The following is a 14,087-nucleotide window of genomic DNA, read 5'->3' on the forward strand; positions in this document are numbered from 1 at the left end:
TTTGCTGACCCCTGATTTATAGGGACAGGGGACTAGCTAGAAAGGGATACATTTTGGAGGGAACAATATCAGGCAATCCCAGTGCTGCCTTTTGGAGGAAACCAATAAGACATAGGATCCAAATACAGCAGCTTAAATGAACCAATAGTAGCTGTACCCTCTGGAACCAAAAGGCAGTTACTTTATCCTAATGCAAATACAGACAATAATAATACAGATATAAAATCCTTTGACTCAATACACAACAGGTGGCATATTATTATTATTATTATTATTATTATTATTATTATTATTATTATTATTAAACACCTCACTGGCACATCCCCTCCCTGCTTGTTTTTATCAGCCATGAGAGTTGAGAGCCTTACTCATTCAAATTCATCCAACACAACAGGTCTAGATGGTGTTCTGGAGACCTCTGGAAAGTCATTTGCAGTAACAGTGGTTATAAGCAATTTTATCCACAAAATGATTTGCAAACAGGCCAATACATATCTAGATGAAGCTGCTGGGGGTGGCCATTAGGAGATTTTCTGTTACACTAAAATTGAGGGAGATTGGCAGTTTTCTTTTCAGCCTCTTTCCTAATGATATCCCAACATGGAATTTAACTTTTTCAAGGATTACTAGGTCAACATCTTCATTGAGATACTCACCACAACTCCAAGGTCTCATTCCTGGTCACACTCTTCATACCCCTGAACATATAGAGTTAGAGTGCACAACTGTTTGTAGATGTCATGTCGAGAGCCAGTGTGGTGTAGTGGTTAAGAGCGGTAGACTCATAATCTGGGGAACCGGGTTTGCGTCTCCGCTCCTCCACATGCGGCTGCTGGGAGACCTTGGGCTAGTCACACTTCTCTGAAGTCTCTCAGCCCCACCCACCTCACAGGGTGTCTGTTGTGGGGGAGGAAGGGAAAGGAGTATGTTAGCCGCTTTGAGACTCCTTCGGGTAGTGATAAAGCGGGATATCAAATCCAAACTCTTCTCTTCTTCAATTATTATTTTGCCCCAGTGTGCATGACTTCAGGCTTGCTTGCACTGAATTTGCATTTCACTATTTACTGTCCATTTGCCCAGTTTGTAGAGATAATTGAGGTCTCACCATTCACATTCCTACAGCACTCTCATAACATGATAAATTCTGCCGCGTGGATAGGAGGAGAGAATAGGCAAGTAGGCAGGCTGCAGTGTACAATCCAATCTCTCTTTTATTTTTGTAGATTTCCACAACCATGTGGCCTGTTTGTTAGCACACTCTCTGCAGGCTCCTAGAGTCTGTGTTGGGCTATCACATGTTTTTGCTTGCAGCATTGGTTTGGTGCTTTTTTCTTTTTCTTTTTTTGGGGTACTGTTGAAAAGCTTGGAGAAACATATGCTGCCTTTGGAAAGCATGTTGAAAGAAACAGGATACTGACAGTGACTGGTGTTCCCTGGCTGTTTAGAATGCAATCCATACAAGTATCCTTAGCATAGTTTGTTTAGATGACTGATTTTATGTGGCAGCTGCACTTTATATTGTATAGAAGGAGTGTCTTTGAAGCAAAGTGAATGGGGGGAAAGGCAACCTGTTATTGTGTTGAAGCAGTATAGACAGTAAAAGTAGCATGCATATCAACATCAACCCACATTCCTTCTGAGAAAGCTGTGGTTATAATAAGAGCATTTCCTTATCTGGATGTGTGAGGGGAAAGGGGTCTCTCTATATATTTATTTCTAAGCCTGCACCATATTACACTTTATATATCAGAGTTGTAGGAAATCTATTTAGCAATTATGACAGTTCTAAAACTTAGGGTTCTAAAACTTAATTATGACAATTATGGCAATTATGACAGTTCTAAAACTTAGGGTTCTAAAACTAAAACTTAATGTTTGATGGATTTCTGTATTTTAATATTTTGTTGGAAGCCGCCCAGAGTGGCTGGGGGAACCCGGCCAGATGGGCGGGGTATAAATAATAAATTATTATTATTATTATTATTATTATTATTATTATTATTATTATTGGGGTGGTCTCCCCCAGGCCAACACAGCAGAGGCGAATTTAGAGGAGCACAACTGGTTTGGTTGCACTGGGCACAGAGCCTCAGGAGCATCACAACTATGATGCATAATGGAAGGCGAGAGGCGGGGGGGCCACTGAATTTTGGCATCACATAGGGCACCACTGAAATTTAAGACCCCAAGGTCCATCACTAAGGACAGGATACGTGATACGAATTACTCAAGGTTCCAGGAAAAGAAGGGATCCTGAGGCAGGTGAAATCTTCCTTCCTCAACCAGTGAAGGCCTAGATACATTGGCTGCCCCGTGGTATGAAATCTATGGCTGCACAGATTTTGTGCAATCATTCGTAGTTATGCACATGCAAATCGCATACATAAACAATCCCAACCATGTTTGGGAAGAAGGAAGCTCAGGAGAAGCTGGTGCTCCCCCCCCCTTCATGTTCTGTGTATTATTTTAGGAGGGGGTCAGGGATGCCCTATTTCCTTTCCATACCCAACTAAAGATTGCCTGAAGATATAGTCTATAGATACAGATATAGCCTACGGATCAGGAGTCTACGCACAAGAGTTAATGAGAATCTCTGAATGCTTACTTGGAAAATGTATCATTTGAGGTTATGAGAGGAGGCTACGAGGTACAGCAAATTCTTCTCTTCCCCATTCATTATGCCCCATGCCTTTTCACCTTCAAATCCTTAAACCTGCTGGTTTCATGTCGCACTCTCATCTGTTACTAGCTGGATGCTTCTGTTCTCTTTTCCGTCCCCCTCCTTGCCTGGGGAATCATGCCATTCTCTGTTCAGCTGAGCATCTAGCTTGCTATTGTTATCAATAGTCAATTGTGGTGGTAGCAGCCGTAGGAATTTGTTGGCGCCATCACCATCATCATTGTTGGAGCAGTACTGGCAGTAGTAGAAGAAGAAAACTACAAGCCACGTAATAGCGCCTTTGGGATTTGATGTGGAGTGCTCTCTTTTCTATGCACACAACAAGGAAGGGACAGTAAGAACAGCTATAAGTACCTGAGTGTGGGACCATGATTTCACATATAAAAGCAAAGCAAAGCATTGTGAAATCAGATATACCCAAATAAGCACAGTGCATCAGAGTTGCGACTTCTGTAGCCCAGTTTCTTACTAAGTCCCATCTGTGAAACTGTCAGCCCTCTCTGTGTATTTCTGCCTCTTTTAGTTCTCCCCGTTCTTCAGCTGCAGGACTATTGCCTCCTGCAAACTTGACTTGGAATTTCATTTCAACAGCAGGAGAGCAATCTGCAGATATTATCTTTACTCCTGTCATTAGCTTCCATTGATGAAACATCAACTTGCCACCTGGACTATGAGCCAGTCATCCAGCAAAGAGAGGGCAATTAGGCAAAACCCATAGCAGCACATTGTCTAAATAGCGGACCATATCCCAAAGCACAGGGTAGCCAGAGGCTATCCAGCTGACCACTGAACTACATTCCCAAAGGTGGTCATTCTGAATCTAATTCACATGCAGCTATTACTTTCTTATAGCCACAGGCTTCCCTAACGTTTACTGTGCATAAATATTTAGTCTTATTGAAACTGGGCAAGAATGAATGCTCAGAAAGAAGGAAAATGTATAAATGTTTCTGGCTGTATTTAAAGGGTTATGGAAGCTACTCGGTTTGTAAGATAAGTGTTGATTTAGTATAAAAAGAATTACTTTTTATGTGCATTATTTAATATGATTTTTTCTAAAAAATAAAACAACTGCTATGATGTAATGGTCAAATTACTAGCATAGTAAAATTTAAGCAAACTGCACAACCGCTGTAGCACCTTAGAGGATATTGCACCCTAAAAGTTAATAGGAGCTTTGATTAGCTGGCAGTGCTTTATCAACAGTTGTTTGCTCTGCATTACTTTCTCCAAAAGGCATTGATTGTACTTTATTAGCACTTTCCTTTCACAAGAAGAATGTAGAAAAATGAAAAAGCAAAGAGCCGTGATGAGATGTAATCTTAGGCAGATGGTGGAGAGCTGCAAAACAAATTTTCCTCTGGAAGTAAATAGGGAAAGGGAGCCTCACAGTGTGTGGCTGTTGGAGACGAGGGTCCTGTTTGAAATGAACAGATTAATTGGGCACGTAATGATGTATAAAACTGCCCTGGGTTAACTCAGGCATACCTGGGGATATGTAATGCAGAATTCAAGCCAATTTAGCATCCATTATATGTTCACAGGAGTGATGGGTGAATATGAGCCGAAAATAGAAGTGCAGTTCCCAGAAATGGTTCCATCTGCAAAAGGAACAAATGTGAGACTGGAATGCTTTGCGTTGGGAAAGTAAGTTTTCGCCTTTCACTCATTCCGATGTACTAAAACAGTTTGCAGGTTGTTAGGGCAAAATCAAGTAAATTGTGGGTATTCTGCTTCACACCACCTCCATTAACTCTAATGTTGTCTCTCTTGGCTTACAGCGCTCATTCAAGCCCCTCTCAGATTGACCACTCTGTGGACTTTTCATTTTGTTTTACTATGAAATAATGCAAATGCACATTCACATTCACATTGTTACTTCGAATTACTATCACTTGGTCTATAGAGTGGTGCCTCGCAAGACAAATTTAATTCGTTCCACCGGTCAATTCATTTTACAAAAAAATTGTCTTGCGAAGCACCGTTTCCCATAGGAACACAGTGAAATTTAATTAATGTGTTCCTATGGGCTCCGGGGGACTGACTGGCGGCGGCGCTTGCTTGATTGGCTCGGGGAAGCCAGGCGGCGGCAGCGCTGAGAAGACCAATCCCGGGCGGCTGAACCAAGGGCAAGCGCAGCGCGCGGGGCGAGCAGGAGAAAGTGTGCGGCGGCTGCGGCGCTTGAGAGGGCCGGCCCGGTCCAAGGGCGAGCGTCGCACACTTTCTCCCACTTGCCTAGGTGGCGACGGCGCTGAAGCGCCCAATCCCGTGTCGACCTGAGGGTGAACGCCCTCCGGCCGGCCCAGATCGACCCCCTCAGCGCCGCAACCGCCATGCGCTTTCTCCTGCTTGCCCCCATGTGCTGCACTCGCCCTCAGGCTGGCCCGGGATCAGCCGCCTCAGCGCCGCCACAGCCAAGGTGAGGGGAGAAAGCGGGGCTGCCGCCTCCTGCCTTCCACTTGGCGAACCAGAGCAGCGCATGGAAACGCCATTTACCTTTCCGCTTGGAGCAGTACCTGTTTATCTACTTGTACTTTCACGTGCTTTCGAACTGCTAGGTTGGCAGGAGCTGGGACCGAGCGACGGGAGCTCGCCCCATCACAGGGATTTGAACCGCCGACCTTCTGATCAGCAAGCCCTAGGCTCTGTGGTTTAACCCACAGCGCCACCTGCGTCCCTAGGGACCTTAATGTATCAGTTGATAATACCTACTTTGGCTGCAGCTGCTTAGAAAACAAAAGCTGATGTCAATAGTGAGTTATTCAGTGGAAAGTCAACATGTTATAGCAGTGAAAAAGGAAAATTCAATGTTGGAAATAATGTGGAAGGTATTTAATATAAAGGAAGTATCATAATGCCATTATACCAACCTGTAGTATAGCTTTGGACCACAGGGGACAATTCTGGTAAATTGATCTGAAAAAAGTGACTTCCAAGTATCCACTGGTGTGAGTAAACTGTGTAGGCCATTACCTTTACCTTGCTTGTGAAAATCTAGATACATCAAACTGGCTGCTGAACGAAACGCAGTGGACAGATTTTTTGTGTTGATCCAGCAAGGCTCTTCATATAAATGCACACAGCAATCACTCATCTTATTGGGGTGGGGGCAGGGGCGGGGCGGTGTTCCAATGGTAACATGTATACCCAAAAATTGTGTATGGTCAAACCCTTGGAGCTGCCCTGTGGCCAGCAGGTTGTGGGGAGTATGCTGAGTGGGCCTTGTCCTGTAAGTAAGGTAGAAAGTTAAAAGCTTTTTTGCATGCTTGGTCCACTTGGGTTATCCAGTGGGGAAAGGGCTTTTAAACTCACCACCTGACTTGGGACAAGAGGGGGCAGAGGCCTGCTTGCTCGGATGCTCCTGTGAGATCTTGCAGAGACTTGAATTGTCCCACGGGATCTCGCGAGGGCATTCCTTAGCCTTAGCCTTCAAGAGCTTCTGTGCCAAGTGAGCCTTTTCTGAGGCTCCCATAATTAGCTTGGGCAGCTTTGAAAACTCTGGGCCCCTCTTACATCACAGATATTATAACTAGTTATTGCTAGAAATGGTTTTTTTTGGGGGGGTGGGGCTAGTCGTTTTGTGGCTGTATTTGCAATGATGTGTTTTATATATATATAAATGAACTTGTCTGTCCATAGCAGCAATTAAAAGAGTGCAGCCTTTACCATCAGGATTTTCTCCCTTCTGTTGTTGATAAACAGCCCAGTTCCTACGATCACCTGGAGAAGAGCCGATGGAAAACAGATCCCCAAAAAAGCTCGGAGGCACAAATCAAGCAGCATCCTGGAAATCCCAAACTTTCAGCAGGAAGATGCTGGCCTGTATGAATGCGTGGCTGAAAATGTGAGAGGGAAGAACGTGGCCAGAGGCCAGCTGACGTTTTATGGTACCCTGATTATTTACTCACCTGTTTTTCATTATAGCTGAGGCCAAAATGTGGTAAATGCTTTGTTGCACTGTCAATGTTGATTTTTCTCTTCATATTTGTCTTGCAAATAGGACTGCTCAGCAAGTGTAATTTTATATAAAATAAAAACCTCTGAGACAGGCATATTGATTGAGGCTGGGAAGTGAGGGAGAAATGAAAATGTACGTTGTAAGAAGGAGATTGGTCTGGAAGATGTAAAACGCAGTTGTAAAGCAATTTATCTGTCTTTCTTCTGCTGCATCTAGAAGAAAAACCGCATGCTCTTCTGAAAAACGATGGCTGTTTTGGCCTCAGATTTAGAGTTTTCATTTCTGGCTAGTCTTTAATCTCAATTGCCCTTTTTTTCCTCTGTATCACACTGAATTTGGGACTCATTCTTGTGTAAAAGTAATTATGGGATTTTTTCTGTATATGTCCCTGCAGATTATATGAACAAGACTGATTTTTTTAATAAAATTCCTTCCAGTAGCACCTTAGAGACCAAATAAGTTTGTCATAGGTATGAGCTTTCGTGTGCATGCACACTTCTTCAGATTGGTATCTGGTATCTGGAAGGTTTTTTTTTTGTTTCGACTACGTCAGACCAACATGGCTACCTACCTGTAACAAGGACTGAAAAAGTTTGCATTACTACAGATCCTGTAAGGATTTGTTCTCTTCTTCCTCTCTTGAAAAGAGACTGAGGGTAATGTTGTGCATAGCAGTGCACCAGACGCTTTAGAGAAGGCAGTCGAGACTGAGTATGTGCAGCTTGGCCCCCCTCCTCTTGCCAAAAGAGAAGTAGGGTCATGCTCTCCCAATTGCAGAATGGTTTGCCTCCTCTAAAGTGGCTGTTGCAACTACTTTAAAGGTTGCAATTCACAGCACAATCCCCTTCACCTCTCCTGACAAGAGAACAAGGAGAGAGATCATGATTTCTCAACAAAGATAATTTTTTCAATGGATTCACTCTTTTTTTCCCCTTTGAAAACTGTTCCTCTACACATCCCCCCACAAAACGTCATATTTTGCTGCAACCCAGCCCCCTTCCCACCAAAAATCACTGAAACCCTGCTGCAAATCTTCACTCTAGACCTCTTTCTCCCCAGGTCCTGCCACCCCACCATAAAATGCCAATTAGCATGAGAGGGCCCAATTAGCATGAGAGGTCCCAACTATATTCTAGAGTTTTTTGGACCTAGCCAGTTCCAAGACTCCTTAAAGTTGTTGGGATAGTAGGCAGGAATGTCTGTGGCCAGGACAAATCTGGGCCTCTAGGGGTTTCTTGAACATCAGGTAGGCATATGAAAGAGGCTAGGGCCAGGCTTTACTTGGATCAAGTCACTTGGATGGAAAGAGGTTGCCTGGGATTTGTGAACACCTTTGCCCAGTATTGGCCTTGAGAAAACTGTTCAATTCCAGGTTACACCAGGTTCTGTGAAGAGGATAGGTGGAAAGAGTACTTTGGGTTTGATAACACCGAAGGAGTAGTTGCCACACTGTTCTCATGCTAATGCCATCTTCGGAAATCAGCCCAGAAAATACTGTATAAGCACGTATGCATGTGTTTCATTATGCAAATAGTATAATTAGGTTTGTTCTAGGCTAGCCAATGTGGCACCCTTCATTTGTTTATGGACTACAACTACCATCATCCCTGACCACTGAGTTCAACAATATCTGGAAAGAATCACATTGGCCCAGCTGTAGTTCCATCTAGGCCCATAGGAGTGGGTGCATCAATGCACTATTAAAGACTTGTGGTGGAAAAATTCCACAAGCAATTGGCGTGGGCTTTGCATGAATTAGCAGTGAAAGAACTTTGGAGCACTTAAAAGAAAGTAAAATTTACTGTGCTTGGTTAAAGAAGTTCAGTTGTTCCACATTTATTATATCTATATGACCTGCTTGATCCCCTTATGTGCCTCTTGGCCCGCCAAATAGTGGTCCAAGATGGGTACCAACCTTTATACCTACATACTGTGATGCTGACCTTATTAGACTGTAGCACTAAGTGATAATGTTTTCCATTCCCCCCCCCCCCATTATGCAACCGGAATGTATTCTCCTGTTGTTTGGAGCACTTTTCTTGGCATATCTTTAGCTCACAGTAGCAACAAAAGGTAGACAGAGCAGGTTCCTTAAGCATCTTAGATCTTCTCACGTCAGACTCCTCTCTGGATGTCTCCATGTCCTTGCTAATAAAAGTGCCCAATGCGCTATAAAAGAACTGTGATTTAGCTGTAATTCCTGTATTGCAGGGGGTTGGACTAGATGACCCTTGGGGTCCCTTCCAACTCTGCAGTTCTTCAATTCCATGAGCTCTCTGTCTTGGACTTATATGTGAGAGGCTTTCAGCGCCATTCCTAACCATACAGCATGGTGAAGCAACTTTTTCAGGTGCATACAGTGAACAAAGCAGAAACACAGCTAAGTGGTATACCATCAGAGTTCAAAGGCCACAACTGCTCCAGGTCTACCCCTTCCTCAGCAACACTACAGAGACCTACCGTAGCTGTCTGGAACTAACTCTATCCAGAGCCCCATCTCTTCTGAGGTGCCGTAAAATCGGTTTGTCCTTGCTGGGCTTCTCTTGATTGCTATCAGCCATGCTGCTTGCTATTTTCATCTTTCTACTTTTAATCATTTCTGCAAATCCTAGCTTCGTACTGCTCCTTTGCGCTGTCTCCCTTGTTGTTTTGGCAGTGTTTGGTGTGTTTATTAGTATCAATTACTAAACCTGCTGTGATTTGTGACCTTTTCCTTTTTAATACTTTTTCTTTATTCACATTAACAGAAACTTCGCTATCTTTCCCTTGATACCACTAATCCTGTTTCTTTCTCAAATGGATTTCTTAACTTTTCCCACACCTTGTGGCAAATCTATTCGGGGGGCGTGGCGTATTAAGCTGTGTTTTCCTCCATCTTGTGTGTTTTCCACTTTTGACAGTCCCACAAACCATCTTTGCTCTCCGTTTAACTTGCATAAGGTAAAAGGTAAAGGGACCCCTGACTGTTAGGTCCAGTGACTGAGGGAGCCAGCGTACAGCTTCTGGGTCATGTGGCCAGCATGACTAAGCCGCTTCTGGCAAACCAGAGCAGCACACGGAAATGCCGTTTACCTTCCTGCCAGAGCAATACCTATTTATCTACTTGCGCTCCATGCTTTTGAACTCCTAGGTTGGCAAGAGCAGGGACCGAGCAACAGGAGCTCACCCCGTCGCGGGGATTGGAGCCGCTGACCTTCTGATTGCATGTTGAGGTCCCTAAAACCACCCCTCAAAATAATTCACACCACAGACAGAATTTTTGTTTTGGGTTTTGGCATGAATTTGGCCACAACTTTATTAAAATACAAAATATGTGAGTGGTTGTGTAGGCATTGGTTCTCCAACTGCCCCCTAAGGACAGAACTAAACTAGCCTTGTCAACAAGGGGAAACCCTACAGGGAGAGACAGCGAGCCGGGTGCTTGGCCCTCCCCTCAGTCTCCTAGGGGCTCTGGCATGGCCCTGGCCCCCAACCGGAGGTTACGGACACTGCATATCGAGCCCCTGTATTCCTGACCGGAATTTCCCCAACACTCAGGCATTAATTTGAGGTGCCAACACAGTCAACAAGACCCCTCATACAACCAAAATAACCAATGCCTAACGGCCAACCTTACAAGTTGTGACTATCTGCTATGCAGTAGGCAAAAAACAGATGGCACCAGCCAATCAGCCAAATGGAAAAATTCCTACCGGGCCCCTGCCAAGCAGACAACCCCATGATAGGCACAGAAGGTCAACACAGAGGCCTAAACATAGGGAGGGAGGGAGGGTGATCCGAAGAACGCGGCCAAGAGCCAAGAGGAGGAACAAATCACGTGCTTGCCTTTTATACCCCTCGCTGTCCCTCAGAAATTGAAACATGCTTTTCTCCCCAACAACAGCCCGGGTCCAATCAGAACGGTGGCCAACTCATAGCCCCCACCCCAGCAACTCAGGGGTAGTTTGTTAGGCCCCCACCGCAACACGTGCTCTCCATGAAGGAGAACCCGCATTGCCAAGCCCTAGGCTTTGTGGTTTAACCCACAGCGCCACCCATAGTACTGTTATTTATCACCTTCCTTGTTCCTGTTACCCTTTCTCTCACTTTCTGAATCATGGCTTACTTCCCCACCCCACCCCACCCCTTTCCTCCTCTGTTCCATTGAGTAAACATTGTTTACTGAGAATACCATGTTCAATGAGGGTTAACCTCCCTCCACCCATATAAGTGTGCATGTATGGATGCCACTTTTGGATTCATCAACAATGTATTCTCTTTTGATCTAAGGATCCCTCCAGACAACCTAATTACTGAGCATTCATCAGATCAGCCTTTCCCAACCTTTCATTTTTAGGTGTTGTTAAACTACAGTTCCCACCATCCTTTGCCATTGACCATTCTGACTAGGGGTGATGGGGGTTATAGTTCATCAGCATCAGAATACACTAAGGTTTGGATCTGTCTCTTAATCAACTTTGATTTCTTTTTACACTTATAAGTTGGTTCACGCTTGTACTTAAATGAAAAGGCAACTGATTAATTCTATAAAGGTAATAAAATTAAATAATGCAGGCCAGAACAGAATCATGTTGACAGTGCACAGTAGCACTGGCTACATTTTTTTTTTATTTCATAAAATTTATATACAATTTAATTGTATATATTTCTTTAAAATCCTCAAAGTGGGTTACAAGCGGGTAAATATGTTTCCCTTGCAGTATCAGCTTTATATTCCTGTATTTTACTTTTAAAAGTTAACCTTGTCTAGAGGTGATGCCCCACTAGCCTGCTGTAAAAGGCAATCAGTGTATAACTTGGGAGTGTTCTGTTATAGGAATAACTTGACTTCAGCTGCCTTTTAACTCTGAAAATGCAAACCACAAAAATGTCCCCCAGGTTTCATCAAAATAGCCATTCCAGACATGTCATTGTGAAAGCAGCTTGTCATAAGATCTCATATAATATCCTGCATTAGTGACAAAAGCTGAATGGTAACATCTTTAATCTTTCTTTTTTTAATGAAAGAAATATATACAATAGGGAGGGGAAAACTGCAATGCTGGCATTGTTTTTCCAAGTTGTTTCTACTGGGTCAAAAGTTCACATTCAAAGAAAGGAACACTCGAACATATTTGATATGGAAAATCAAACTTGTCACTAACAGCCTTTCTCTGTGAAATGTTCTATCATAATGCATCCCTGGAGATTAAAATCTGGCTCTAACAGTGTTACTCTTTTAAACTGAGTTACCTGCCTCTGTGAATAGCAAAGAAAGCAAAGGAAGATGAAATTCAAATTTGCCTGCTTGCTGCAGATAAACCAGACTATCTTTTTTTTGTCACCAACCATATTATTCAGCACTCGGTAAAGTTGTTGAAAGAGGTTTGCTTGTTTGTCGCTGTAATGCTGACTCTAGTTTTCTTTTGCGTGTATATATATATATATATATATATATATATATATATATATATATATAATCAGTGGCATCAACATGCTTTATGTTCAGCCTCTTTTCCTCCACCTCAGTTGTACAGTTTCATAGTTTAGCCTAGTAGCATGTGTGCAGGGGAAGCAAGTTAATAACATTGGTACACTTTAATCATCTTGGGATAGTGTGAGGAAGGAGGGCACGGACTCTTTTAAAACTGGCCAGGAGCTTTTGTTATTGTCTCTCTGCTTGGAAGATGGAAGAAAATTCCTGTTTGCTTCTGCTGCTTCAGAAGCCACAAGAGGGCCCAGACCTGATTGAAATGTAGAAACCTGCTTTGTTTATCCCCTGATTGTCTTGCAAATATATACCGTAATGCCACCTGGAAGAGAGCACTTAAAAGACAGAGAGGCCTCTGGTATCTATGACAAACTTTAGAGCTGTTTTGTGTCCCTGGTTGCTTCTGGTTAAAATCATAGTTGCTATTACAAGTTTCTGCAGGTGGTAAAGAGGTTTCACTTGGGGAGGTGAGATTTTCAGCAAAGTTCAAAGACCCACTCCTAGCTATATTTGAAATTAAATTGTGAATGTGTATCCCTCATACTTCTTTTAGCACCTCACAATAACTAGTAATGTTATAAACATGGTTCAAAGTATTAAGAATGTAAATCTGGTCCAGTAGCACTCTTCTTAAGTTCAGTATCCTGTTGCCAATAGTGGGCAACCAGACACCTACAGGAAACCCATAATGTCCCATAAGCAGGACATGAAGGCAAAAGCCCTACCCCTTTCATGCCCTCCAATAAATAGTACTCAGAAGGTACTGCTTCTGAACATAAGGTAAAGGGACCCCTGACCATTAGGTCCAGTCGTGACTGACTCTGGGGTTGCGCGCTCATCTCGCATTATTGGCCAAGGGAGCCGGCGTATAGCTTCCAGGTCATGTGGCCAGCATGACAAAGCCACTTCTGGCAAACCAGAGCAGCACATGGAAACGCCGTTTACCTTCCCGCTATAGCGGTTCCTACCGTGTTTCCCCCTTTTTAATACGTAGTCATAAAGTAAGCCAGGGCAGCAATTTTAAGCATTTGCGAAAGATAAGCCATACCCCGAAAATAAGACATAGTGTATCTCCATGCCTGCAGCAGCGCGGGCGGAGAGCTGAGCCAGCGGCCGGGCCTCTGTTGCTTCTAGCCCAGTTTCTAGTTTCTAGCCCAGCAGCTTGGAGCACCCAGGAGCACCGGAGCCAGCGGCCCTGCCTCTGCCTGGCCGAGGAGGCCTGCTGTTCCGCCGCCCGGAACCGGCTGCTGGAGCGCGCGGAGCGCCCAGCAGCCCCGGAGCCGAGCGCCAGAGCAAGCGGCCTCAGCTCCATCCAGCCGCCGCCGTCCCGCCGCGCGGAAACGGCTGCTGGAGCGCACGGAGCGCCCAGCAGCCCCGGAGCCGAGCGCCAGAGCAAGCGGCCTCAGCTCCATCCAGCCGCCGCCGCCCCGCCACCCGGAAATGGCTGCTGGAGCGCGCGGAGCGCCCAGCAGCCCCGGAGCTGAGGGCCAGAGCCAGCGGCCTCGCCTCCACCCGGCCGCCGCCGCTCCGCCGCCCCGCCGCCCGGAAACGGCTGCTGGAGCGCGCGGAGCGCCGAGCAGCCCCGGAGCTCAGCGCCAGAGCCAGCGGCCTCGCCGTCGCCGTCCCGCCGCCTGGAAACGGCTGCTGGAGCGCGCGGAGCGCCCAGCTGCTCAAAGCGCCCAGCAGCGCTCAGACAGCCCAGCAGCATGGCGCGCAGTGCCCAGCAGTGCCCCGAGCCAGCAGCCTGGCCCGGCCAAGAAGACCTTAAGGTGCTGTAAAAACTGTAATAACGTAAAAAAAATAAGACATGCCACCAAAAATAAGCCACCCTGTGGTTTTTTGAGGGAAAAAAGCAATAAGACGGTGTCTTAAAATGTGGGAAACACGGTATTTATCTACTTGCATTTTGATGTGCTTTCGAACTGCTAGGTTGGCGGGAGCTGGGACCAAGCAACGGGAGCTCACCCCGTCACAGGGAT

General features: G+C 45.0%; 1 protein-coding gene across 1 annotated transcript in view; it reads left to right on the forward strand.

Annotated features, from left to right (window-relative positions):
* LOC118080810 (contactin-4) overlaps positions 1-14,087 on the forward strand; it is a 532,292-nt gene that overhangs the window by 412,811 nt on the left and 105,394 nt on the right. The window contains exons 9-10 of the mRNA XM_035106605.2: positions 4,225-4,327; positions 6,383-6,567. Coding sequence (XP_034962496.2) covers positions 4,225-4,327; positions 6,383-6,567 — 288 coding nt within the window. The remainder of the gene's footprint in view (positions 1-4,224; positions 4,328-6,382; positions 6,568-14,087) is intronic.

The sequence above is a fragment of the Zootoca vivipara genome, chromosome 2, assembly GCF_963506605.1.
Source record: "Zootoca vivipara chromosome 2, rZooViv1.1, whole genome shotgun sequence".
NCBI lineage: Eukaryota > Metazoa > Chordata > Lepidosauria > Squamata > Lacertidae > Zootoca > Zootoca vivipara.